This window comes from Bos mutus, chromosome 10 (assembly GCF_027580195.1).
Source record: "Bos mutus isolate GX-2022 chromosome 10, NWIPB_WYAK_1.1, whole genome shotgun sequence".
Lineage (NCBI taxonomy): Eukaryota > Metazoa > Chordata > Mammalia > Artiodactyla > Bovidae > Bos > Bos mutus.
This window is the reverse complement of record NC_091626.1, coordinates 43,360,387-43,388,065: the sequence shown is the minus strand read 5'-3', so window position 1 is coordinate 43,388,065 and position 27,679 is coordinate 43,360,387. Positions and strand designations below refer to the sequence as shown.

Genomic DNA, 27,679 nt, shown 5'->3' with positions numbered 1-27,679 from the left:
ACACACACACACACACACACACACACACACACACACACTGGAATATTATTCAACCATAAAAACCCTGAGCTCATAGTTATGGAGACTGGACTGGATTGCCAGAGGTAGTGGTGGCAGTGAAGAAATGGATGAAGAGGGTCAAAAGGTACAAATTAAACCTCAATAATACAAAAAAAAGTGTACACCAGCTCACACCCACAAGGAGTGAAGCATGTTGTCCCGGTCACCTGAAGCAGTTAGAAGCCTAGATGATTCAATCTGAGGTTGCCAGGTTTGTTCAGCTGGGTGGAAACAGAGGAAGAAGGAGCTAGCTATAAGCCTATGTGGACAGAGTGCTGGCTCCCCATGGGCTGGGACTCACTCCTGCTGGTCCTAAGTAGTAGCCATCTCATTCTTGGAAGACCAGGAGACCAGTTCTCTGGGATGATCTGAAAGCTCCAAAAGATACCCTTCCCTTTAATCCCAAAAATATTTCCCTAGTTTCCTGTCAAGGGTTGAAAAATAATTCCAAATTGCACTCTTTAAAGTGAACAAATGAGTTATGTTGCCTAGGAGATAACATTAGTTAGCTACCTTGCCTGCAAACATTTATTTAGCATAGTGCTCGTCACTGAAGGAATGGCACACTGTAATCCTCCCTAACCAGAGATTCGAGAATCTATTTCAGCCCTCGGAGTGGGGATGAGATGGGCAGAGGGGTCTCACATTCCCCTTTAATGAACTCATAACCACAGTGATATCTGTTTCTTACCAGCTCCACACACAAGGACCTTGTTCCCCAGCGTGACTCCAGCTCGCCGGCAGGCATGGATCCCCACAGACAGTGGCTCAATCAGGGCCCCTTCCTCAAAGGTGACATTGTCAGGAAGCCTGAGGAGTCATTCAACATACTCAGTCCCTCTAGGTTAACAATAATAACAATAGCTAATATTTACTGAGCTTTTATTTATATGCTGAGCAAAAGGGCTAAGCAATTTACCTATAGTCACTCTTGTAAATCCTCAGAACAGTTCTGTGTAGACATTATCATTCCCACTTTACAGACAAGGAAAGCAAGCTTTGCAGGAGTGAATGACTTGCTCCAAAAGTTCAAAATCAGGGACTACTGAGAATCTTAAAGGGTTTAAACTGGAAACCAGGTACGTCTGATTCCAGAGCCCGTATCATACTGCCTCCCTCTGAAAATGCCATCCAAGATAAGGTGCGGTGTGGCTGTCTTTAATAAACGAGTTCATTTCACAAGGGTTTAACTTAACCACATCCCAGCATTTCATCTGCTTCTCAAACTTATAGCCTTTCTGGTTTCATTTTAGCAAACAACCCAGACTATCAGCAGCTTTGCAAAACAGTGATTAGAAGCTGACATCACTCTGTACATCGTCCCCCATAGTACATGCTCCAAAAGAACCACAGTGCTAGCAGCAGCTGCCTGGCTGTCTCTGGACTGGTTAAGATGGGAAAGGGCTTGTCTCCACATAGCAGATTAAATGCTGTGTCACCTTCGCCACTGGGTTCTTGGCTTTCACTTCCCTGTCTACTGGCATCTTGACCCTTTTCGCGATACCACTGATGAAGACAGCAAATATTTGCATAATGCTTTACAGATTAGAGAGCTTTCTCCTCCATTATCTCATTTAATCCTCAGCATGACCTTGTCAGGCAGGAAGGGCAGGCTTTGTTGTTTTTTTCTTTTTTTGGCGGCTTGCAGGATCTTGGTTCCCCATGCATTCTCAGTTGTTCAGTCGTGTCTAACTCTTTGTGACCCCATGGACTGTAGCCTACCAGGCCCCTCTGTCCATAAAATTTTTCAGGCAAGAATACTGGAGGGGTTGCCATTTCCTCCTCCAGGGGATCTTCCAGACTCAGGGACTGAATCCGAGGCTCCTGTGTCTCCTGCATTACAGGTGGATTCTTTACCCACTGAGCCATTGGCTGTGAACAGGGATTAAACCCAGGCCCTCAGCAGTGAAAGCCTAACCACTGGACTGCCAGGGAAGTCCAGGGAAGGCTTTGTTTTTTATTCTATAGAAGCAAAACTGACTGAAGCCATAAAATTAAAAGACGCTTGCTCTTTGGAAGAAAAGTTATGACCAACCTAGACAGCATATTAAAAAGCAGAGACATTACTTTGCCAGCAAAGGTCCGTCTAGTCAAAGCTATGATTTTCCAGTAGTCATGTATGGATGTGAGAGTTGGATCATAAAGAAAGCTGAGTGCCAAAGAACTGAAGCTTTTGACCTGTGGTGTTGGAGAAGACTCTTTGAGAGTCCCTTAGACTGCAAGGATATCTAACCAGTCCATCCTAAAGGAAATCAGCCCTGAATATTCATTGGAAGGGCTGATGTTGAAACTGAAGCTCCAATACTTTGGCCACCTGATACGAAGAACTAACTCATTGGGAAAGATTGAAGGCAGGAGGAGAAGGGGATGACAGCAGATGAGATGGTTGGAGGGCATCACCGACTCAATGGACATGAGTTTGAGTAAACTCCGGGAGTTAGTGATGGACAGGGAGGTCTGGCGTGCTGCAATCCATGGAGTCGCAAAGAGTCACACACGACTGAGCGACTGAACTGAGCAGAACTGAAGCCAGAAGACATTAAGAGACCTGCCCCAAATTACAAGCCTAGTGAGAAAGAAAGTAAAAACTTGAATCCAGATCTCCTGATTTCATATCCTCTGCCTGTCCCACATCAGCTGCCTTTTGGCACAAGCAGTTCTGTAGTTAACTTTTGCTAGTTCCTCACTGCCCAGTACTTATTCAACGCTCCCAAAACCTCCACATGCAAGAACATGAAATCCCTAAAATTCCAAAAAGAAATAAGTGGAAGCCAAAGCATGGGCTCATCTCCATGACCCTTCTGTTCACAACCCTCCACAAGATAAATAACAAGGTCTACATTCGGCCTGACAGGTGCCCACAACCCTTTCTTTCTCCCCTCCCCTCTGCTTCTCTTACACCATTTCCCCCACCCCAATCCACTCTTCTGCTCTGATTATTATCATCATCCCCCTACCTGCTGAATCTATCCCATAAATTCAATATTAAGGAAAAAACTCTGAAGAGAAATATTGACTTGCAAACTCTCTCAAAGACCCCAAATCACACACACACTCTCTCCAATAGTCCTGCCTCATCACATTTGGGTCTCGCTCAAAGCTGGTACTGGGACTAAAGTGAGGGTGGCCTGTGGACAGGAACTGTGTGCTCTTCTCATCCTCACTCTGACTTCCCTATGACATAAGAATACCAAGAGGAGGGGCTTCCCTGGTGATCCAATGGTTAAGAATCTGCCTTGCAATACAAGGGACACTGGTTCGATCCCCGGTCCAGGAAGATCCCACATCCCTTGGAACGGCTAAGCCTGTGAACTACAACTACTGAGCCTGAGCTCTAGGGCCCATGATCGGTAAATATTGAGCCCACCAGGCCACAACTACTGTGCTCCACAACAAGAGAAGCCTCTGCAACTAGAAGCCCACACCTGGAAACTGGAGAGTAGCTCCCACTTTCCACAACTAGACAAAGTCCATGCACAGTAACAAAGACCCAGAGCAGCCAATTAAAAAAAAACAAACACAGAGAAATGGGATTGGAGATGGTGATGAGAAAGGATTATCCTGTGGGAGATTATTCCACTGACAAGGCAGATGTTGCCTTATCACACATAGTCATAGCCAGAGTCCTGCGAGCTGCCCTTTTGCCACAGACCTGGGAGGAGCTACTGGTCCTCTTTCCCCAACCTTATTGTGTGAAAGCTGAGGGAAAGGGGATGAGTTTCTTTCCAACTCTAACTGTTCATGATTTTCTAAACACCAGAAGAGAGTGAAAAAGTTGGCTTAAAGCTCAACATTCAGAAAACTAAGATCATGGCATCCTGTCCCATCACTTCATGGGAAATAGATGGGGAAACAGTGGAGTGGCAGACTTTATTTTTGGGGGCTCCAAAATCACTGCCGATGGTGACTGTAGCCATGAAATTAAAAGATGCTTACTCCTTGGAAGGAAAGTTATGACCAACCTAGATAGCATATTCAAAAGCAGAGACATTACTTTGCCAACAAAGGTCCGTCTAGTCAAAGCTATGATTTTTCAGTAGTCATGTATGGATGTGAGAGTTGGACCATAAAGAAAGCTGAGTGCCAAAGAACTGATGCTTTTGAGCTGTGGTGTTGGAGAAGACTCTTGAGAGTCCCTTGGACTGCAAGAAGATCCAACCAGTCCATCCTAAAGAAAATCAGTCCTGAATATTCATTAGAAGTACTGATGTTGAAGCTGAAACTCCAATACTTTGGCTACCTGATGGAAAGAACTGACTCATTTGAAAAGATCCTGATGCTGGGAAAGATTGAAGGCAGGAGGTGAAGGGGACGACAGAGGATGAGATGGTTGGATGGCATCACCGACACAATGGACATGAGTTTGAAAAAACCCTGGGAGTTGTTGATGGACAGGGAAGCCTGGCGTGCTGCAGTCCCTGGGGTCGCAAAGAGTCGGACATGACTGAGCGAATGAACTGAACTGAAACACCAGAGAACGACAAGGTAACTTGGAGGTTTTCATAGTGGGATTCAGGGAATAGGCAAAGCTTCCCTGGTGGCTTAGAGGTTAAAGTCTCTGCCTGAAATGCGGGAGACCTGGGTTCAATCCCTGGGTTGGGAAGATCCCCTGGAGAAGAAAATGGCAACCCACTCCAGTATTCTTGCCTGGAGAATCCCATGGATGGAGGAGCCTGGTGGGCTACAGTCCACGGGATTGCAAAGAGTCGGACACCACTGAGCGACTTCATTTTCACTTTCAAAGAATGATCAAGAAGCCAAGGGGGAAGCAGGAAGATAGAAAATAAGATGGGTAGGAAAATAAAGAAGCTGTCGTGGTGTGCAAATCCTCACAAAAAGAAACAAGAGAAGAGGGTGTGGACCCAGGGCTAGGCTGGGGACACAGACACAAAATACCCTTGGAGAGGAAGAGAAGTGGGGGTAGTGTGTCCCCTGAAGGCCCTCTGCAGCCCTCCCATTGCCACTGCCAACCAGGACACTTCCTTCCCCACCTCTCCCTACAACCAACCCCCGCTCCCCATTCCCAGTGCAAGGCTCCTTTTCAGGCCTATCATGGTACCATCCCCCAAACATAAGGCCACAGCTATGACGCAGTCATTGCACTGTTTACTGAGCTCCTATTACGTGCCAGGCCTCATGTTGAGTACCTGAGACGCTTTTCCCATTGAATTAATGCACTAAAATGTATTAATTCTATGCATTTCATCATATCGATGCTATTATTTCCATTTTACCATCTAGAAGATTGAGATTACACAGTTTAATTTGCTCTAGGTCACACAGTTGGCAAATAGCAGAGATCAGTGGTTAGTCTCAAGCTTTATCACTACGCTCTTCTGCCTTCCACAAAAAACTTGTTGGGCACCTTGACTTGAAAAGGGCCCAGGAAAGGTGGGCTGGTTTAGGAACCACTTGCTCAAAGGCAGACTCTGCCCTTGTAACTTGTTCCCTCCTCGAGTGCCAACTTAAACTCACGAGGTCCCTGGCCTGTGACTCCTCTCAAGGCTTCCAGTAGGCACTAGAAAACTCAGATCTGTCAGACTGCCCCTGTGACGAGTGCCTGGCCTCCGCTGGACAAGCCCCATCTTGGCCAAGAGGCACCGCTGGGGCCAGGCTGGGGTGCGGAGAACACACCTGGCCGGTTGAGAAGGAAAGTGGCACACCAGCATCCCAGAGCCCCATGCCAGGCCCGTGCAGAAGGTATAGCACTCGGTTTCTGCCAGACATAAGTTCCCCAATCACTTTGAAAGCTGAGCTAGGACAGTGAGGACAGGGCAAGAGCCTGAGAATCACTGCCACCCTGTCTGGACTTCTGGCTCTGTTCTGGGGCCAAGCTAATCAGCCTTCTCCTGCCTCTGCTAATTCTCACATAATCCTGGGGTCCACCTCACCATCACTGTTATGGAAGTCAAATAAGCCATGCAGAGACCTAGCACAAGGCCAGGCAGGTAATAACAATCATTGTGTCTTTACATGCATGGTCACATTTAATCTCCAGGTGGTTAAAGAGACTGAGGTGAAGAAGGTTCATTTCCACAAAGTCACTCACTAGGAGTGAGTGGACCCAGGGTCCCAAAGCTCATGCCCTGTGGCTCTACGCCACAGTAAACTTTGGCTGTTGCTATCATTGTTGTTAAGGTTCCTACTGTTACAAGATATCTTTGTTGTAGCTGCAGTGGAAACCAATAACAGAGGACAATCCCAATAAGTTACCTCCAAGACAGCTGGAGAGGAGTGACTGATTTCAGCAATGATTTTCTATTATTGCTCTACTTGAGGGAAAATTAGACTGAACGACTAAATCTAAGCACCGAGGGTCAGTCCTAGCCCTAAGGCAGGCCTGCCGAGAGAATGCTTAATGTCTGGAATTATGAGCGTAAAAGAAGGAAGAAACCACTATGGGAAACTAGAAGAAAGAACACCAAAAAACAGCAGGGAAGAGGTCCCAGGTGCCGTGGCTGGGCCCTGGGCACTGACTTGTAGCAGAAGTTAGCATTGTGCTTGTAGAACCGGCAGAGGTTCCCATCATCGGGGGGCGTGGCGCAGAAGAAGATGGTAGGTGACAGATTGTATCGGCCAATCTTGCAGAACTCATCAGTTTCTCGAGGAGCACCAGGCTCGATGGCGACACGATCACCTGGTGGAAAACAAACATACAAACAAACAAACAGAGGGGCAGAGATGCTGGTAAGAGTCACGTGCTCACAGGTAAATGCCAACAGGGGGATCTGGCCGAATGAGCCTCCCTCCCCACTGGGGACCCAGGGTAGTCCAGGAAAGCCCAGCCTGTTAGTGTCTCCAAGGGAAATACCAAAGGCAGCACACACACTCTGGAAGAAAATGACCAGTCCACTTCTCCACAGGATGGTTTGCCTTGCCTGCCCTTTTTTCAACTCATGGGATAAGTCCTCCAGTTCTATAGCCACTTCCCAGCTTATGAAACATAACTAGTCCCAGCAAGCCAGGTTTTGTTCCCATCTCAAACTGGTGCAGAAGAGGTAGCTAGTGTGTGGAATTTGCAGTTTTTTCTTCCCTGTTTTGATAATATGCTGACAGGAGTCATAATGATGGCACATCTTGTGTTCAGTCTCCTAGACAATAACTGATTCCTGGTTAGTAGAACCACTAAGGCAAATGACCCATAGAGGCTTCAGACTCTGTACATCAGAGAAACACTAAGGCTTGTGAACAGCCGGCTCTACTGTACTTCTACTCCATGTCTCACTACGTCCACTTGGAAACCCAGCCTTAGACTGGCTCTTCTAACTTCTTAGTATGAAAAATTTCAAACATACAACAAAGTCATAGGACTTACCCCATGAGTTGAAAAACATACAGCAAAGTTGAAAGAACTGTATGATGAACACCCAGACGTTCTCTACTTGTTTCTTCAATTAACATTTAGCTACACTGATTTTATCACATATCCATCTCATTTATCTCTCTCTCTTCCACCCATCAATCCACCTTCTTTTCGAATGCTTTTCAAAGTAGGCTGCACATTCAAGTACATATCACTCAGCTTCATATCATTAGACTGTAGCTTGCATATCATAACTACAGTTCAATACTTGTTTATGGTATCTTGTTAAGGTAAAATTTAGATGCTGACAAAATGCAGACATGTACTTAGCTTCTTCAGGGCTAGTGGATCCCTCCTGGTACAGCCAGGCTCAGAGGGCCTTGTAACTAACACAGGACGACACCTCCTGAGAACTCTCTCCTTCCCAGAGAGAATCTGTTGTTTCCAGGCTATGAGGTGGGCTCACCAGGAAAAGAAGGTTAAAGCCACAGCTGGCTGTTCCAAGACAGCTTGGATTTAATTCACTGTGTTGGGGAACATCGCAATCTGCCGTAGCTGAGAATTCCGCCTGAATTAAGCAAATTCCCAGGTAGCTCAGTGATAAAGAATCTACCTGCCAAGTAGACTTGGACTCGATCCCTGGATCAGGAAAATCCCCTAAAGAAGGAAATGACAACCCACTCTAGAATTCTTGCCTGGAAAAATCCCATGGACAGAGGAGCCTCGTAGGCTACAGTCCATGGAATCGCAAAGTCAGATACAACTTAGTGACTTAACTATAGCAACAAAAAAATATTGATGGTTTCCAAGCCATCCAGTAAAATCAATGCTGCATGGAAGGCCCTGGTTCTCAGTGTGTATAGATATTCTGTGGTTCCTGTGGCTGCAACATCTTCCCCTCCCCTTTACCTGGCTTATTTCTTACTTGTCTTCAGGTGTTGAATTAATTTTCTCTTCCTCAGATGAGCCAGGGTTCTGGAGAGTAGTCTACACTGATCGCACCCTGTATTCTCCTCTGCTGCCCTCAACACAATTTTGATTAATTAACTGTCTGTCCCAGTTGCCTTCCCCTGTGTAAAATCCAAGTATGTAGAGATTGAGACTGTCTTGTTCACTGCTGTGTCCCCAGTGTTTACCAGAGGGCCTGGCCCTGAAAAATCACACAGAAATATATGTGCTGAATGAATAAACAAATCCATTGGCGAAAGGGCTTTGCTGACCTGGTTGTAGGTGCCTGACCAATGATCCCACTTTTACGACTGTTCCTGAAGCTTCATGCCCCAGCACCATTGGCTTTTTCACAACAAAATCTCCAATTCGACCATGCTGCCAGTAATGGACATCTGAGCCACAAATTCCAACAGAATGCATCTTCAGAAGCACCTCTGATAAGAGAAAGGAGAAGGAGAAAACAAGTGAGGAAGGGAAGGACCCCTCTATCTCTCTGAGGTGTTTTTCCTCTGGACAAATGAGAGGGTTTGGTTTCAAGGTCAGGTATAAAACTTAGATCACAGAGGAAAACAAGCTAAAAAGCAGCTTGACTAAGTCTTACAAGGCAAGAAAGCTTCCAAACAGCAAAATAACTGCATGTGAGGGCTAATTCTATGCATCAGCTTGGCTTGGCTATGGTGCCCAGCTGTTTGGCTAAATGCTCGATGTTGCTGGGAAGTTACTTTTTTGATGTGATTAACATTTAAGCACATCCATGTTCACTGCAGTATTATTTACAATAGTCAAGTTATGGAAACAATCTAAGTGTCCATTGATGGAGGAATGGACAAAAAAAAGGTGGTGTTATATATACAATGGAATATTATTTGGCCATTAAAAAGGAAATCTTGCCATTTTCAACAACATGAATGGACCTTGAGGGCATTATGCTAAGTGAAATAAGTCAGAGAAAGACAAATACCATATGATTTCACTTAAATGCAGAATCTAAAACCAAACCAAAACAAAAACCTACCAAACTCAGATACAGAAAATGGACTGGTGGTTGCCAGAGGCAAGGAGTGGAAGGTGGGTGAAATGGGCGAAGGGGGTCAAAGGGAACAAACTTCTCCTTATAAAATAAATATCAATAAGTCTGGGGAGGTAATGTACAGAATGGTGACGGTATTTATAATACCGTGTTACATATGTCAAAGTTCCTGAGAGAACAGATCTTAAAAAAGTTCTCATCACAAGAAAAAAAAACTGTACAATAGTTATTTGCAATGACAGATGTTAACTAGACATTGTGGTGATCACTTCACAGTATATACAGATATTAAATCATCATGTTCACCTGAAGCTAACATAATGCTGTGTGTAAATTATATAATACTTTAATAAAACAAACATTTAAACCAGTATATTTTGAGTAAAGCAAATTATCCTCCATAATGTGGATAAACCTTCTCCAATCAATTGAAGGCCTTAAAAAAGTCTGAGGTTTCCTGAAGGAGATGGAATTCTCCTTAACTTAACTTACCTGAATTTTCAGCCTGCTGGTTATCCCTACAGATTTCAGTCTAGGCAGCTCCTCTGTCTCTGTTTCTCTCTATATAATAAAGCTAATATAAATAATAATGTCTCTCAGTTCTATTTCCCTGGAGAACTCTAATACACCAAATAAAAGGTGTTAGTAGGAATAAGTGTGTCAACTACCTAAGAGGAAAAAAACCCTGTTTTTTGAGGAGATAACTGTTTCCAGACAACTAATATGCTATGCTTGAGTCTTGAGATTCCCAGGTGGTGCCTCAGTGATAATGAACCTGTCTGCCAGTGTAGGAGATGGAGATGTGGGTTTGATCTCTGGGCTGGGAAAATCCCCTGGAATAGGAAATGGTAATCCACTCCAGTATTCTTGCCTGGGAAATCCCATGGACAGAGGAGCCTGGTGGGCTACAGTCCATGGGGTTGCAAAGAGTCCATCACAGCTTAGCGACTGAGCATGCATGCCTGATTCTTATCTATCATGAGAAGGAGGCTGGTACGATTCAGGCTTGGCAATACTTTGTGTGCTATCAGGCTGAGTTCTTCATGCTTGTTTTGTTCAAAAGTGCAGCTTTAATTTAAACCATCCAAAGACTTCAACTGGCATTTCTCCTTCACAGGTTTGAATATAGTGAGATTTGGTGATATTGTTGTTGTCAGTTTTCCAAGTTTAAAATAATGATTGAACTGAGCCCCTTTGCTGAAATAAATCCTAAAGGATTACTGGCCTAGTATGACTGAGTTTACCACATTACAAAGTATCTCCCTGAGAAAAAGCTCTGCCCTAGGAAGACAAAGAGACCAGAGCTCTGCTCCGCACTCGGATGTTTTACACATTGCCCTTGTCACAAACCACGGGAGATCCACCAGGTGTGGCTCCGTAGAACTTCCTCGTCCTTGGTGAACAGAGTAAGAAGTTGCAGGGCACATCCTGAGATCAAACTTAGGGAAAAATCATTTGAGTCATGAAAATTATCTCGGAGTTTCCTCTCTTGAAGTTAGCAATTTATAACATGAGATTACATTTGAGATGCTAGAATGCTAGCTGAAATTTACCATCATTTCCCTTTTCAACTCAAGGGTGGCAAGGGATAAGAAAATGAGAGAAGCATGCTGCAGAGAGAAACTGAAAAGCTTCCTTTGGGTCCAGAGAAACCCTTTTCTTTTCTTTTCTTTTTTTTTTGCCACCTCTGGAATCCACACTAACTTTTCAGAACACAATGAAGTGCCCTTTCACTTCTCTGAATATCATATCTCGGTAGATACACTTGAGCCTTAAATATACATTACTTGCTTAACACTGATAGAAACAGCTATTATCTGTCTTCTTAGTGCGGGCAAGAGGAGCTACCCCACGTCCGAGGTCAGGGGCAGAAGCCGGGAGGACCCCATGCCCGAGGGGAGGCGGCCAAGAGGAGTTACCCCACGTCCGAGGTCAGGGGCAGTGGCCGAGAGTACCAGGCTGCGATGGCGCAGGAACGGCTGAGAGGAGCTACCCCACGTCCGAGGTCAGGGGTGGCAGCCAAGAGGAGCTACCCCGCATCCTAGGTCAGGGGCTGCGGCCGACAGGAGCTACCCCACGCCTGAGGCCAGGGAGGAGCAACCCCACCTCTAAGGAGTGGTGGCTGCACGGGCACAGGGGGGCCTAGAGAGCTATTCCACATTCAAGGTCAGAAGGGGCAGCGTGAGGAGGTACCCCTCGGCCAAGGTAAGGAGCAGAGGCTGCGCTTTGCTGGAGCAGCCATGAAGAGATACCCCGCATCCAAGGTAAGAGAAACCCAAGTAAGACGGTAGATGTTGCAAGAGGGCATCAGAGGGCAGACACACTGAAACCATACTCAAAGAAAACTAGTCAATCTAACCACACTAGGACCACAGCCTTGTCTAACTCAATGAAACTAAGCCATGCCCGTGGGGCCACCCAAGACGGACGGGTCATGGTGGAGAGGTGGAGAAGGGAATGGCAAACCACTTCAGTATTCTTGCCTTGAGAACCCCATGAACAGTTTAAAAAGGCAAAATGATAGGGTACTGAAAGAGGAATTCCCCAGGTCAGTAGGTGCCCAATATGCTACTGGAGATTAGTGGAGAAATAACTCCAGAAAGAATGAAAGGATGGAGCCAAAGCAAAAACAATACCCAGTTGTGGATGTGACTGGTGATAGAAGCAAGGTCCGATGCTGTAAAGAGCAATATTGCATAGGAACCTGGAATGTCAGGTCCATGAATCAAGGCAAATTGGAAGTGGTCAAACAAGAGACGGCAAGAGTGAACGTCGACATTCTAGGAATCAGCAAACTAAAATGGACTGGAATGGGTGAATTTAACTCAGATGACCATTATATCTACTACTGCGGGCAGGAATCCCTCAGAAGAAATGGAGTAGCAATCATGGTCAACAAAGGAGTTAGAAATGCAGTACTTGGATGTAATCTCAAAAACGACAGAATGATCTCTGTTCGTTTCCAAGGCAAACCATTCAATATCACAGTAATCCAAGTCTATGCCCCAACCAATAACACTGAAGAAGCTGAAGTTGAACGGTTCTATGAAGACCTACAAGACCTTTTAGAACTAACACCCCAAAAAAGATGTCCTTTTCATTATAGGGAACTGGAATGCAAAAGTAGGAAGTCAAGAAACACCTGGAGTAACAGGCAAATTTGGCCTTGGAATACAGAATGAAGCAGGGCAAAGACTAATAGAGTTTTTCCAAGAAAATGCACTGGTCATAACAAACACCCTCTTCCAACAACACAAGAGAAGACTCTACACATGGAGATCACCAGATGGTCAACACCAAAATCAGATTGATTATATTCTTTGCACCCAAAGATGGAGAATCTCTATACAGTCAGCAAAAACAAGACCAGGAGCTGACTGTGGCTCAGATCATGAACTCCTTATTGCCAAATTCAAACTGAAATTGAAGAAAGTAGGGAAAACCACTAGACCATTCAGGTGTGACCTAAATCAAATACCTTATAATTATACAGTGGAAGTGAGAAGTAGATTTAAGGGTCTAGATCTGATAGATAGAGTGCCTGATGAACTATGGACTGAGGTTCGTGACGCTGTACAGGAGACAGGGATCAAGACCATCCCCATGGAAAAGAAATGCCAAAAAGCAATTTTTTGGCTGTCTGGGGAGGCCTTACAAATAGCTGTGAAAAGAAGAGAAGCGAAAAGCAAAGGAGAAAAGGAAAGATAAAAGCATCTGAATGCAGAGTTCCAAAGAATAACAAGAAGAGATAAGAAAGCCTTCCTCAGCAATCAATGCAAAGAAATAGAGGAAAACAACAGAATGGGAAAGACTAGAGATCTCTTCAAGAAAATTAGAGATACCAAAGGAACATTTCATGCAAAGATGGGCTCGATAAAGGACAGAAATGGTATGGACCTAAAAGAAGCAGAAGATATTAAGAAGAGGTGGCAAGAATACACAGAAGAACTGTACAAAAAAGATCTTCACGGCCCAGATAATCACGATGGTGTGATTACTCATCTAGAGCCAGATATCCTGGAATGTGAAGTCAAGTGGGCCTTAGAAAGCATCACTACAAACAAAGCTAGTGGAGGTGATGGAATTCCAGTTGAGCTATTTCAAATCCTGAAAGATGATGCTGTGAAAGTGCTGCCCTCAATATGCCAGCACATTTGGAAAACTCAGCAGTGGCCACAGGACTGGAAAAGGTCAATTTTAATTCCAATCCTAAAGAAAGGCAGTGCCAAAGAATGCTCAAACTACTGCAGAATTGCACTCATCTCACACGCTAGTAAAGTAATGCTCAAAATTCTCCAAGCCAGGCTTGAGCAATATGTGAACCGTGAAATTCCAGATGTTCAAGCTGGTTTTAGAAAAGGCAGAGGAACCAGAGATCAAATTGCCAACACACTCTGGATCATTGAAAAAGCAAGAGAGTTCCAGAAAAACATCTATTTCTGCTTTATTGACTATGCCAAAGCCTTTGACTGTGTGGATCACAATAAACTGTGGAAAATTCTGAAAGAGATGGGAATACCAGACCACCTGACCTGCCTCTCGAGAAATCTGTATGCAGGTCAGGAAGCAACAGTTAGAACTGGACATGGAACAACAGACTGGTTCCAAATAGGAAAAGGAGTACGTCAAGGCTGTATATTGTCACCCTGCTTATTTAACTTATATGCAGAGTACATCATGAGAAATGCTGGGCTGGAAGAAGCACAAGCTGGAATCAAGATTGCCAGGAGAAATATCAATAACCTCAGATATGCAGATGACCCCACCCTTCTGGCAGAAAGTGAAGAGGAACTAAAAAGCCTCTTGATGAAAGTGAAAGAGGAGAGTGAAAAAGTTGGCTTAAAGCTCAACATTCAGAAAACTAAGATCATGGCATCTGGTCCCATCACTTCATGGGAAATAGATGGGGAAACAGTGGAAACAGTGTCAGACTTTATTTTTGGGGGCTCCAAAATCACTGCAGATGGTGACTGCAGCCATGAAATTAAAAGACGCTTACTCCTTGGAAGAAAAATTATGACCAACCTAGACAGCATATTGAAAAGCAGAGACATTACTTTGCCAACAAAGGTCCATCTAGTCAAGGCTATGGTTTTTTCTGTGGTCATGTATGGATGTGAGAGTTGGACTGTAAAGAAAGCTGAGCACCGAAGAATTGATGCTTTTGAACTGTGGTGTTGGAAAAGACTCTTGAGAGTCCCTTGGACTGCAAGGAGATCCAACCAGTCCATTCTGAAGGAGATCAGCCCTGGGATTTCTTTGGAAAGAATGATGCTTCCTTCATTCACAAAGGAATGATCCAGTACTTTGGCCACCTCATGCGAAGAGTTGACTCATTGGAAAAGACCCCGATGCTGGGAGGGATTGGGGGCAGGAGGAGAAGGGGACGACAGAGGATGAGATGGCTGGATGGCATCACTGACTCGATGGACGTGAGTGTGAGTGAACTCCGGGAGTTGGTGATGGACAGGGAGGCCTGGCATGCTGCGATTCATGGGGTCGCAAAGAGTTGGACACGACTGAGCGACTGAACTGAACTGAACTATTGCTATAAATCAGTAACCCAATTGACCTTTGAGTAACAAAACCCCAGAGGCTCCAGGAAAGCTGCCTTCAGTCTGATGTTCACACAGAAGCTACAGTTCTGGGTGAGGCAGGGAAGCATGCACCCAACTCATCAAGGATAGAAATTGCCCCTTGCCACCTGCCTCACTTCCTGCTGCGGGACCCCAGGGATGAAAGGAATTGGGAAACTGTCAGTTGGAAGCTGCCACAGCTAGGAGGGTGGCATGAGCTCCCCAGGTAGAGACATCACCCTGGGAAATGTGCGGGTCAGCTCGGCTGGGCAGGTTTGGCCAGAAGGAATGGAGCAAAGGTGGCAGGAACCCTGCCCCAGTGTGCTCACCCACTTCCTGCTCCTGTTTGATTAGGGTAGTAGGGAAGGGCTCTACGCAGCTCGTCCCACCCCCAGTGGAGAGAACAGCCTGGTCTTTGGAGACTGTCCTGGACGTCCCCTTTTGTATTTACAAGATTACGATCTAAAGACTCACGCCTTTCCAAAGTTTGGAGTTAGGACATGGGTTGGCCATCCAAATGGCAGTTTATAGAGGACAGAGTAACCTAATTCTGTCATTAGTTCAAAAGAGGGACAATTCTGCCTTTGTCCATAACCTGAAGAATTTTATGTCAAATTCTCTGGGACAAGTCAGCAGTTTGATACAGTAAGTCCTCTGGTTCTATCACTGTTTCTTTTATTTCATGTAGCAGCCGATTGAATCTATCTAGCCATACTGTGGACAATAGAACTAGGTTGAAAGTCTAAGAAAAGCATAGTTTTCTTTAAATTAATTACTTTAATTGGAGGATAATTACTTTACAATATTGTGATGGTTTTTGTCATTCACTGACATGAATCAGCCATGGGTGCCCATGTACACCCCCATCCTGAATCCTCCTCCTATCTCCCTCCCCCACCCATCCCTCTGGTTTTTAATGGAGGTTTTTAAGTAACAAACAGTAGGAAAAGAGGGAGAAAGGAACAGCATATGTGTGTCTCCGGGGTAAACAACAAGAAACAATAAAAGACAAGTCGAATATTCCACGGACCTACCATTTGGGCCTGGTTCAGGGATAGGATAGTTTTCCTAAAGGAAACAAAATAGAAAAATAATTTAGCATGTACAACAACTTTACCTTACGAACATTTCAAAGTTTCATTCAATATTTCTTCTTATAATTAACACAGATTCAGACCATACCGCTGCTGGGTGGATGTCGGAGGGGTTATCCTGAATCCTGCTGACTCCAACTGCTGACCTCACCCAGCCCACTGGTGAAATGTGCCATGGACCAAGGAAAAGTACACAACTTGCATACCCTGGCAGAAAGGATACTTCTGGGTCTCTAATGTGGGGTGTGGATAATACATTCTTACATAGTTTTCTTTGGTCTGGCGAACTTGTACTGGGAAAGGACGAGGTGTTTCCAGCAGTGGCACAGGAAGGCTTTTGTCTCTGGACATGTTGGAAACTGTGTGTGCTCCGCTCATTCACATCAGTGCACAGACTAACGCTTGGTACTCTCTTTCAAAACCTCCCACTGGAGTTTTAGTTTGGGGGGACACAGAGGACCTGCATTTTGCACACGCTCACTGGGTTAAAAAGCAATCTGATGGTCACAGCTATTTATGATGAGGATAATGATAATTTACCGAGCTTTTTTTCCCACTGCCAACTAGCTAGGAAGTTCCTAATGACAAGGTAGAAGGACAGTGAGTGGCCAAATCCAAATGTTCATTTTATTAATTCTTTGAAGGCAGCCAAGCAAGAAGAGGGAGAAGGGATACAAATAAACCATTCACTGGACATACCATGTGCCAGACAGTCTACTGGGCTTTACATACATCCTGGCACATGGCCCATCACTTGCAGATGGGAAACCTGAGACTAGCAAGTTAAAAAAACCTGATCAAGGTCACAGGACCAGAATGGACAAACCAGGTCTAACCCCAGGTGTGTCCGACTCCCAAGCCTGCCTCATTGCATCTCATTGCACCCTCCAAATGGAATTTGCCTTTTCTCCTCTAGGGGTGATGTAAGGAGCAATCAGATAATGAGAATTTTGGAACTGGGCCCAATGCAGAGTGCTCTAGAAGGAAGCATGGCTCAAAGCTTGCCTCCTTCACAAAGCCTCCTCCAGATGCTTTTATGGGAGCAATAAGTAATCCTAGTGCTATTTTGATTGGAGAAGGAAATGGCAACCCACTCCAGTGTTCTTGCCTCGAGAATCCCAGGGACAGGGGAGCCTGGTAGGCTACCATCTATGGGGTCGCACAGAGTCGGACACGACTGAAGCGACTTAGCAGCAGCAGCACTATTTTGCTAACATGATAAGAACCTTGTTGCCAAAGACTATGCCTTCAATCTCTGGCACCAGATACAGTGCTCTGCGCCAAACCTGGGAGGCTTGGTACTTGTTAAATAATCACTCTCCATAACAGTATTTCCACAGAAAGTCTGAGGTTCTTGCTCATCCAAGATTATCAGCCTTTTCTGTTATAACAGCTCAATGCTTATTTGAACTCCCTGTTTCCCGTGAATCAAAAGATCAAAGGGTTAACGCTCATGCTCATTAGTTAACACTGACCAACTTCTCTGTGTCAGGTGCTGCTCATGCATCACCTCAGCTCATCCCCAGGACAACCCTATGTAATGCCTTATTATTATCCCATTTTTGGTCTATGATGAGGGTGAGGAACAGGGAGATTTGGCCATCTGTTCATAGTAACAATAAGGTAGTAAATGATGGAGCTGCACCCAAAGTAGCTTGATGGGGGGACAAGAGGCAGTTTTTTCATCTCTTAATACATTTGGAATGAAGAGAGGAAAGGAGAGAGGAGAGAAGAGAGGGAGGGAAGAAAGCCATCTAGAAACAGGCAACTCCAGATAGCTGGCTGTCACCAAAATCTTTCTCAAAGTTGCTGGTCCCACATCTGACATTATACAGCATCAGAGACTGCTGTGTAAGGTTATGTTTCTGTTATACGGAATGAAAATTTAAATTACATGCTAAAATGAAACTAAGACTAAGTAAGGCTTTTTATTTCAAACATGGAACTGCACTCTCCCCATCCCCACCCATCCCCTACCCCCACAACCCCCTAAGGTGCTAGTAGGCAACTTTCCAGGCACTGGGAATTTGGGATGGAAAGATGGTAAGATCCAAACTCAAAGCAACAGTTAGGAGCACCAAGTTGCCCTTGGGTCACCAGAGATTATTGTAACTGGGAGTTAACAGAGCTCACAAACTTTGGTCTTACCACATGGGCAAAGCTGCAGTGTCTCTCCTGGACACTAGAGGGTGCTGTGCCGATAACCTGTTTTTTCCTTAGTAGCAGAACAGACATGGGGAACTTAAATACCCGTCCCTGAAAATCATGTCTTTTTCTGTTCTCTTTCTTGCTGAGTCTAAAGACTCTTACAGCTCAGTTTGGCTCTCCTCTCTCTTCTCTGCAGGAGACATGCCACCTGAGCACAAGACCATGTTAAGATCAGTCCTTAAATTTGTAAATATTATCCTAAGCATAGCTGCAGGGCTCACAATGTTTTCAAAAGTTATGGTTATTAAAAAAAATCTTGCTTTTCATTTATGGTTGGTTCCTTGGTATGATGTTGGCTAAATCCTGTTTACTTAATCTCCTTTTCTGTCTCATATTACGGTGGTGATATTCATTTATCCTATTTCTCATGTATCAAAATTTCTTAGCTCCTCTGAGATCTTATAATTTCACTTTTAACCCCCTGGCCCCCTTCTTCATTCCCAAAGGTTTGTCATCACACATATTCAAAGTCTCTTGAACAGGATTTCTTATTTTTCTGTGAGTGATAGTAACCAAGGGATAGAGAGGAGTTGAGTAACACTCTTTACTGAGTTATGTAAGTTTTACAGCATTTTCACTTTGAGTCCCTTCTATGCCCTTCAGGTCTTCCTCCTCCACCACCACCACAAATAAATCATGTAAATACTTCAGGAAGAACTCTGTGGGAACACAGAATCATCTCAGGGGAATCTCACATCCTAAATGTTATCTTGCCATTCCTAAATATATTTTCTCAAATTAGCTTAAATATATATTCCCTGAATATGCCCTATTGGCCCCCTTTCCTCAGCTTCCAGTTGTCCATCTGAGTATGTCTTGCCTGGATGGTAGCAATGGTCTCAAGATGAGGAGAAATTAGGAGAAAATGCCCTCCCCCTCCTCCAGCCAACATGACTCTGGAATCACCTATCTGTTGAAACACAGGTTCCCCTCCAGGAGCTGTGTGTCCTTGGGGCAGTTACATAAGGTCGTTGGACTTTCAATCTTCTTCCTCTGTCTAACGAAGATAATCATAAAAGAGAGAGCCCTTGGGAATTCCTCAGTAGTCCACTGGCTCCAAACTCTCTCTGCCAAGAGCCTGGGTTCAATCGCTGGTCGGGGAACTAAGATCTCACTAGCTGTGCAGTTCAGCCAAAAAAAAAAAAAAAAAAAAAGAGTGCCTGACTCGTAGTAAATGTTAGCTCTTATTACAAAAGAAATAAAATCAAAATCCTTTCTGTAAAATCAGCTCACAACGTGGTTGAACCAGCTCTAGACAACCGTGTCCTTTTTCTTTTGAAAGGGTAACTTTTAAAACTATTTTGGAGAAAAGTTGTATGTCTCTTGTTTCTCAGGTCAACATTAAGGGAACTAGACTGCTTCTGAAAAGGCTGGAATTTAGGAGAAAAGTCAAGTAGGATTCCAGCATTTTTTAGGCTTGATTCTAACAGTTGAGTGTAAAGACCGTGCCCCCTGCCTCAGAGTAAGGGACAAAGGGCACGGCTGGGAGAAAGCGGCCATTCTCGCCCCCTGGTCCTTGCAGCCCACCTTTGCCGCCTGCACTACTTGCCAGGTCTCCTGTCAACCTGCTGGCTGGCTGCCCTGCACCCTTAAGGAGACCAGAGCAGAAAATCTTATTTTTGTTTCCCTCACTCCTCAACTTTCCCCCTCCCCTGAGGGCTTGAAGGGTGTTTTGAGGGTATGAGGAAAATTCAGTTTTCCATTTGGCCACTTTATCCTAAGAGGCTTTGTTCTAGCCGACACTGGTCCTGGCAAACTCGAGGTCAAAGTAGAAGGGTCAGACATTCTTGCAAAGTTCACTGAGCGGGTCTCCAGCCTCCAGCCCAGGCTCTTTGGGCTCCAACCAGTCTTCTGCCGATAACAATCTTTCTAAATTGCAAATTCATTTAAAGTGCCCAGTGGCCCTGCAAAATCCTAAACCCCCTCATTTTGCAAGCTATTTACCTCCTTGCAAGCCTCCTGCAATTTCCAAACCACCCCACACTCACTCCCTCACCTCAAGGGGGCCATTTCTCCACTGGTCAATCCCCTTTCTTCTTCCTTGAGATCCCACAGGAGGTGAGAAGTGAGGGGAAGGGAGTTACCTGGAATGGCTTCCTAATTCCTGTGGGAACTCAGGGAGATTTGAGGTTTGGATGTATAAAGATTGCAGTGTCAGGGACATCCAGGTGAGGTTGTCCAATAGAAGGTTGTAACCCTGGGACTGGCTCGGATGAATCACGAACATGGAGAGAAACAATCACCTCCTGCAAAAAAGACTCTTCTCTATCCCCACCACCCTTCCTCTCCTGAGCTTCCGCAGCACCTAATTGAATCCATACATGATGGTTAAAAGATTCTCAGCAGTGATAAACTTTAAAAAAATTCCTCCCTATTCAAAACGTATGGACATAACTACGCATGAACCTATTAGGTGGTTCTTTATTTACTGATTAAGTGCTCATTGCGTTCAGGTCTAGGTAACCGAACATTAACATTTCTAAAAAATTATTGAGCTGAATATCACTTCACAAAATTTGACCATAGTTTCTCCAATAATTAGTGTTCTTCATGTAAATCTAGTTTGGGGAAAACTGCCAGCTTTAACAGCCACACTAAAAGACTTATGAAGTGGACATCAATGTTATATATGAGTATACACTTCTCCTCAATTTCTCTGTCATGCAGTTTTGAAAGAAATTTACCCCACACCCACCCATAATTCTAGTGTTCCTATCAGAACAGGGTTACTTTTACCAGGTCTGTTAGTAGCGCCAGGATGTATAATATAAAATGTTAAAATCCTGTTTGTGGTATTGTTTACTGCTCCTCCTGCTTTTAGGGGAAAATGTCAGCTTTGTACTTCCTGGCCTTTTGCATTTGGCCTTTGGCACTGCCCTTCTATGGCATCTGTTGGCACAGATGGCAGTATTTGCTGGATTTAATTGCCTGTTGTTATCTGGTTTTGTTTTGTTTTGTTGTTGGAACATAATTAAGATAAAAAAGAAAGGAGTTATTTCTTTGGCCTATTTGTTACTACCTCATTTTCCTGTTTTCTGAAGGAGTTTTAGATTCGGCTTCAACTGCCTCTGACTGATAAGTCTAGCTCAGGTATTAAAGGGTTAAGCAGCCTCGTTTCCTCACTCACAGTAATCTCCCAGTTTAGCCCAGCTGTTCCTTAAAGCCTTTCGGGGCCCTTTAATTTAATCCTATAGAAGCAGGCAGCTCAGCCTACTGGTGGCAAAACCAGGGAGACAGACCTGACATTTAGGATCACCTCAGCTGCTGTGTGATCATACCCCCCTCTTTCTACAATCCTCTCCTCCCCAACCAAAATCTTAACAGCAAAGTGTATATGCAAGAAAGGGACCCCTTGAATGTGTATTACAGACTCAGAATTATCTCACTTTTTAAAATATCATTATAGATTCAAAGGAATTCTTTGGACATCAGATATAATACATTTCCTCACAGAGCAAAAACTAAGAAATATCTTCATGGTACTCTGATTAATGTTTAAACTTGATGCCAATGCACTATTTTCTCTGCCCTTTATAATTAAACAACATCAACCCGTCGCTCTGAAATGATTATTTTCCCTTAACCAGTTCTCTCTTCATACAGCTATCATAAAACAAAAACATCTGACTATATCCCCTCCACCAGGTGGGGGCTGTGCTGTTCTTGTTTTCCCTGTCCCCAGGCTCCTGCCTGAAATCTGAAAGAACTGGTAGGTAAGAATAAGGGAGATAACATGTTCTCAGCATGGTCGATGGACTGCTGCTGATAGGTGATGCAATATGTACAGAAATTATTGGCAGGGGCATTTAGAGATGTTTACAGCATTTTGACATTGCTGCAACATCCAAATGCAGTGATACAAACATACTGATCCATGACCAATTGGAAACAAAACTAAATTGGTCCTTTATCTCAGACAGTTTGGGAAACACAAACTATTTAAATTCTCCAATGCATGAAAGTGAAAAGTGAAAGTGAAGTCGCTCAGTCGTGTCCGACTCCTAGCGACCCCATGGACTGCAGCCTACCAGGCTCCTCTGTCTATGGGATTTTCCAAGCAAGAGTACTGGAGTGGGGTGCCATTGCCTTCTCCAACTATTTAAATAACTTCCCTCAAATAGCTTCTTCGGGGAAAAACTAATTAGACTATTTCATATCCCAATTCCATGAAATAATAATTCAGAGAAAGAATTCTGTAAGGGAGCAGAATTCACCATCCCAAAATATGTCTCTTAGGCATATTAATTATTTTAAGCTGGTTATTTTTGAATAAGTTCTGAAAACCCAAGTGACACATTTGTAAGGAAAATCTCCATTTATAAGGGTGTCTTCCTCAATGTACCAAATAGAGGAAGATGACCAAATCTCTCGAAACTCGTCAGTGGAGAAGGCAATGACTTAAATCTGTATAACAACCTTACCCTTGTTTTCTGAGCTTTCCCTGGCAACCTCCCATAACTGACTCTCCCCACCCTCAACATCTTCTTTTCTCTTTAGCTGTAGATGGTATTCAAGGTGAGGGCTTTGGCCATTTTGGCAAGTTTCTCAGTTTTCCTGGGTCTCTCTCATGTATGCATATGTAATAAAATTTTGTTTGGTTTTCTCCTATCTCATGTCAAGGTCCTATCTCAGACCAGCCAGAAGAACCTAGAAGGGTACAGGAAAATTTCTTGCTCTCCAATGCTATCTAATTCTCACACAACTCAGAGGTGAGTACTACTACCATCCCCATTATAAAGACAGGAAATTGAAATGGAAAGTAATCTGTTAAGTCACACAACCAGAAGCAGTAGAGCTGCTGGCCACTCTGGCCCCTACTTGGCTTGTGATCTCATTACTGTCTCCATTTGAAGAGGACCTCAGCGAGCTGACAGTGTTTGCTGATAAGCTGTTTGTGCATCAGCTTGGTCACCTCTTCCATTGTTTCTTTCAGGTCCACATGTTCTCTATTTAAAATGCTAGGGGTAAGGAAGAGTGAAGGAGTGAACGTCCTAAGTCCTCATTATAAGGCATTATAAAGAAACCGGCAATCTCTCAGTGTATATATGTGTACACACTCCTACTCTGATTTACCACCCAACTTACAAATGCCCCAGAGCCCAAACCACAGTGCAGGCCCAAGTCCCCTGGCCAAGGAGCACTGACTCCTTCCTTGCTGTGACTGTGGTGACCACTAGTTACCTAATAGTGAAGGGGTTTAATTTTTCCTTCCCTGCAGCCACAGCTTGGAGAAAGAAAAGGGAATCCTGCATTTTTCATAGGCAGTTTAGAGGAAGGCTGGGTATCAGGTTTCCTTCCTGGTAGGCAGGCCACAAGTTTCAAGTGGCTGCTGAGATGTCTACTCCCAATTCAACCCCAAAACACTTAGCCTATCTGCTTTAAGGGGGTGCTTTAAGGGGGTGCAAGGGCAGAGATATCCCATCAGTTGGCTCCCTATGGAGGTGCTGGGCGACACGCATGCTCAGGAGGGAGTGGCGAGGGCCAGAAGGGTCTGTGTTAGGTTGCAAGTGTTTGGAGAAGGAAATGGCAACTCACTCCAGTATTCCTGCCTGGAGAATCCCATGGACAGAGGAATCTGGGAGGTTCTCAGAGACACTAAAAGGTCCTGTCCCAGAGACATCTTAAATTCAAACCAAACTTACCATTTTAATCTACTCTCTTTTGTCCAGTAAATGAACCCCATCACCTCCAAGAGTTGGGGTCTTCCTGAATCCACCCTGAAGCCTTTCACCCAGTGAGTGTACCAACCCCACCACCACAGGCTACATTCTTCAGCCTATCACATTCTCATCTCTTTCGGATACACTCACTCCATCCCAGCCCCTAATTTGGGCAGTGGGTGGCTTCTAAGGCACAGTTGATAAAACCAATTTTAGGTGAGCCTCCCCACCCTCTTCTACGTTCAATGCTTAGTTCTACAGAGCCACATAAACAGTCTGGCTGAGCAGTGGGAGAGCCTGAGTTTAGGAATTAAGGCAACGGAGAGCCTGGGGGTGTAATTACAGTTCTGCTTATTATTAGGTACACTGACTTTCCTTAAGGCAGGCCCTGATCATTCAGTGCCTGTGTGATAAGCTTCGTCATTTGTGTCCGACTCTCTGCAACCTTATGGACTATAGCCCGCCAGGCTCCTCTGTCCATGGGGATTCTCCAAGCAAGAATACTGGAGTGGGTTGCCATGCCCTCCTCCAGGGCATCTTCCTGACCCAGGGATTCAATCTATGTCTCTTATGTCTCCTGCCTTGGCAGGGGGGTTCTTTACCACTGGCACCACCTGGGAAGCCCGAGCATTCGGTACACCACATATTTATAAGACCAGAAAAGAGGACACAAAATTTTGTCCTGCTCTTAGTTTGTACTTGCTTTTCCACTTGCCTGAATGTCCCCTAGTTTCCGTCCTCAAGTAGCATCCATCTCCTCTAGGGTCTCTTCCCTGGGCTAAAGGCCCCTGTGAGGCCTTTACTCTCTGTGGCCTCCAGCAAAGTCCTCACACTTGTATCGTTTAGTGCATCTGAGTGTCTAGAGCAGCTTGGGTGTCAGGGCTGTGTCCTCCTCCTCCTCTCTGAGCCCCCAGCCCAATGTATGGCACACAGCAGGCTCCCTCTCATCCAGTAAATGTTTGTAGATGCAGGGCTGAGTTTGAGATAACTCTGTAAGCTGTGTATAGCTGTACCACTTTCCTTTCTTCATAATACCATCTGGTGTCTGCAGCAATAAGAACTAACAGTGACACTTTAATTCAGGATCTTGGCTGGAGGCTCCAAGGGGAGTAGAAGGAGCACTGGAATAAGTGTCTGAAACTCTGGGTTATTCTGGGCTCTCTTAACTAATGAAGCCTGTCACCTTGGGGATGGCACTTCCCTCAACTGAGTTGGCTCTGGGCAGGCATTCTGGGGTCCACAGACCTCTAGAGGATCTATGAAGGAGGGCCGTAAAGGAAGTCCATGAACTCTGAAATTGCTGCCAAACTCAATCTGTTTGCATCCTATGGGGACAGAAACCATAGATTATCAAATAGTCAAGAACTACTTGACTACTTGACTAAAGCTGGATAATTTTCCAAGTCTCTCCAATTTAGATCCTGGTGCATATTCTCTGAGGGGGAAGGAAGTGCTAGGGAATAGGTGAGATGGCTGGCACAGGACCCATCCCACATACCAACTGCCCAGGCCCATTTGAGATGGACTTTGTCAAAGGAGCCCTGGCACAACTACAAGGCTGACTCCGCAGCTCCCAGAACTTTGGTCCCATGAGCCAGGGAGCAGAGGCAGGGTCTGGGGTGCAGGAGACACATACATATTGCTCTTAAAGGGACAAGGGAGAAGGAACGGGAAGGAAAATGGCTGAAACATAAACCACGTGTGGACTAAGAGAGATAAGGAGGAAAGGCGCTTTAGAGACATGAAGACTATCAAGATCCATAAATTTGGCACAGGCATGGCAAACACCAAGAGTCCTGGAGATGGAGATCTGTGCTGACACTAAACGTGGAAGAAGCTGGCACTTTCGGAGTATCTATTAGGTGCTAGGAATTCTGCTGATCTAATAATCCTGCAAAGGGTGTGTGATCAGCCCCAAGCAAGAAAGATTAAATACGAGTACCACAGCTTTTAAATGTCTGACTCTTCTTTCTGCCTGCACTGTCTAACCAGGAAAGAAGCCCAGCACGTGTCCTAAATGAGGCAGCCTGTCTGATACCACTTCTGCAAAATGCAATGACAAGGGGCAGGACTATGAATCCGAAGCTGGCAAAGGAGGGAGAGGGCTTCAATCATTTTGCAACCTTCCTGGGCTCTGGCCACGTGCCGGCCACGGGGCTAGGTTCCGGGAGGGACGTTACAAGAACCCTGCTCACCGCACCTTAGAACGAACGGCCAACTGTCCCCCTCCCCCCAACATGGTAACCAGCTCGATCGCCGGGCCAGGACGCGCAGTGTGGGGCCCGCACCGCGCTGGAATTGGCGAGCTGAGACCGCGGCTGGGCTTGGAGGCGAGTAGGGCAGGAACAGGGTAGTCTTCCCACTCCCGATCCAGTTTTACCAAGCGCAAGTCTCCGGGTCCGTGCACCACCAGGGAGAGGTTCTCGGGCTTGGCCGCCGCCATGTCTGTCGCTCTCTCCCTCTCGGGTCGGGGCCGCTGTCCGCAGCTGGTGAGGTGGCTTGGTTGGCGGCCCCTTGGAGGGTTGGGGGTGAGGGGCGGGAGGCTGGGCTTTGACTGGGAGCGCGCGCCCAGCTCCGGGCGGGGCCTCCTTGTCCCTGACAGCCGGGGCGGGGCTAGCGGAGAGGGGCGGGGCTAGCCTTCCCCAGGGCTAGCCGGGGGCGGGAGTGGGGAGGGGGAGCGGGTGGGGGGAGGGTGCGAAGAAAGTTAGAGAGTGAAAGGAGGGGGTAGGGAAGGGAGAGGGAGAGGTAGGAAGGGGGTGGGGAGGGGTGAAGAAGACCAACCCAGCTCCACCTGCAGTGCACAGTTGGTCTGTCTCACATCCAAGGGGACCAGTCTGCCCTGAAAGTAGTCTGCAGAGGCAGTACCCCTCAGACCAGAGTTCTCAAGCTTTAGCTGCGGAGTAATGAGGATGGGCAGTGTGGGGCAGTTTCTCAGGACCAGCACAGAGATTTTGATACAGTCTAGTCTCAACTGAGGCCTTAGGGTCTGTATTATTAGCATTGCGAATGCTGAGGCTGCAGGTGGCCAATGGTGTGCTGCACTGATGCAGTGTCTATGTTGGGCGCATGTCCCCAGAATGCAGCACAGTGCCTGGCACCAGAAGTGAATGAATGAAATGGTGCATCGCCCTGTGGGCCTGATGCTTAAGTGTAAGGAGGCCATGCAGTGGAATCTGTGAGTCCCTTTCTCTTACCCAGCTGCTTTTTATATTAGAAGCAGGATTTCTGCCCAAATTCTTCCTTTAAGTCTCTCTCCCCTTCAAGAAACAGGGAAGTTTAACTCTAAGGGGAGAGAGTTGCCCTCTGGGAAGGCCTAAGTCTGCAAAGACCCAACCCTGCTTTGAGGACTTTGAAGACAGTGTATGGATTTCATTCCCTACACCCTTTCCTCCTCCAGACACTCTACCAGATCCTCTCACCTACTCCTGGACACTTTCCCCAGCACCTTATTTCTTGACGATGTTTTAGTGTGGCACCTACTCCGTGCCTCACATATGGGGCATGGCCTGTCTTTTCACTAGTAATCCTCCCTTCCTCAGATGTACTGGAAACCCACTGGGACTAAGGCCTCATTCATTAAACAGAACCTGGTAAACTGGTCTATACAATGAAGGAGCTCAAAAAAGAATATTTGATGATGAACATGGATCAGACTTTGGAATGCCAATAATGACACAAAAAGAAGTGTGTGTGTTGGTGGGGGGGAGTATTACAAGGTATAACAAGGCAATGGGATGGATTTTGTAGGGGACTTACAGTCAGTCATGTTTTTGCTTTGAGACGCCTCCCACAAGGTT

The 27,679-nt window shown here is 45.5% G+C and overlaps 1 protein-coding gene across 1 annotated transcript in view; it reads right to left on the bottom strand.

Annotated features, from left to right (window-relative positions):
• The window catches only part of SORD (sorbitol dehydrogenase), a 34,880-nt gene extending 8,408 nt beyond the window's left edge, over positions 1-26,472 (bottom strand). The window contains exons 1-5 of the mRNA XM_005899312.3: positions 26,263-26,472; positions 15,955-15,988; positions 8,584-8,748; positions 6,538-6,697; positions 752-870 (exon numbers count right to left, since the gene is read on the bottom strand). Of these exons, the coding sequence (XP_005899374.1) occupies positions 752-870; positions 6,538-6,697; positions 8,584-8,748; positions 15,955-15,988; positions 26,263-26,325 (541 nt within the window). The 5' untranslated portion in view covers positions 26,326-26,472. The remainder of the gene's footprint in view (positions 1-751; positions 871-6,537; positions 6,698-8,583; positions 8,749-15,954; positions 15,989-26,262) is intronic.
• Between the last annotated feature and the right edge of the window lie 1,207 nt (positions 26,473-27,679).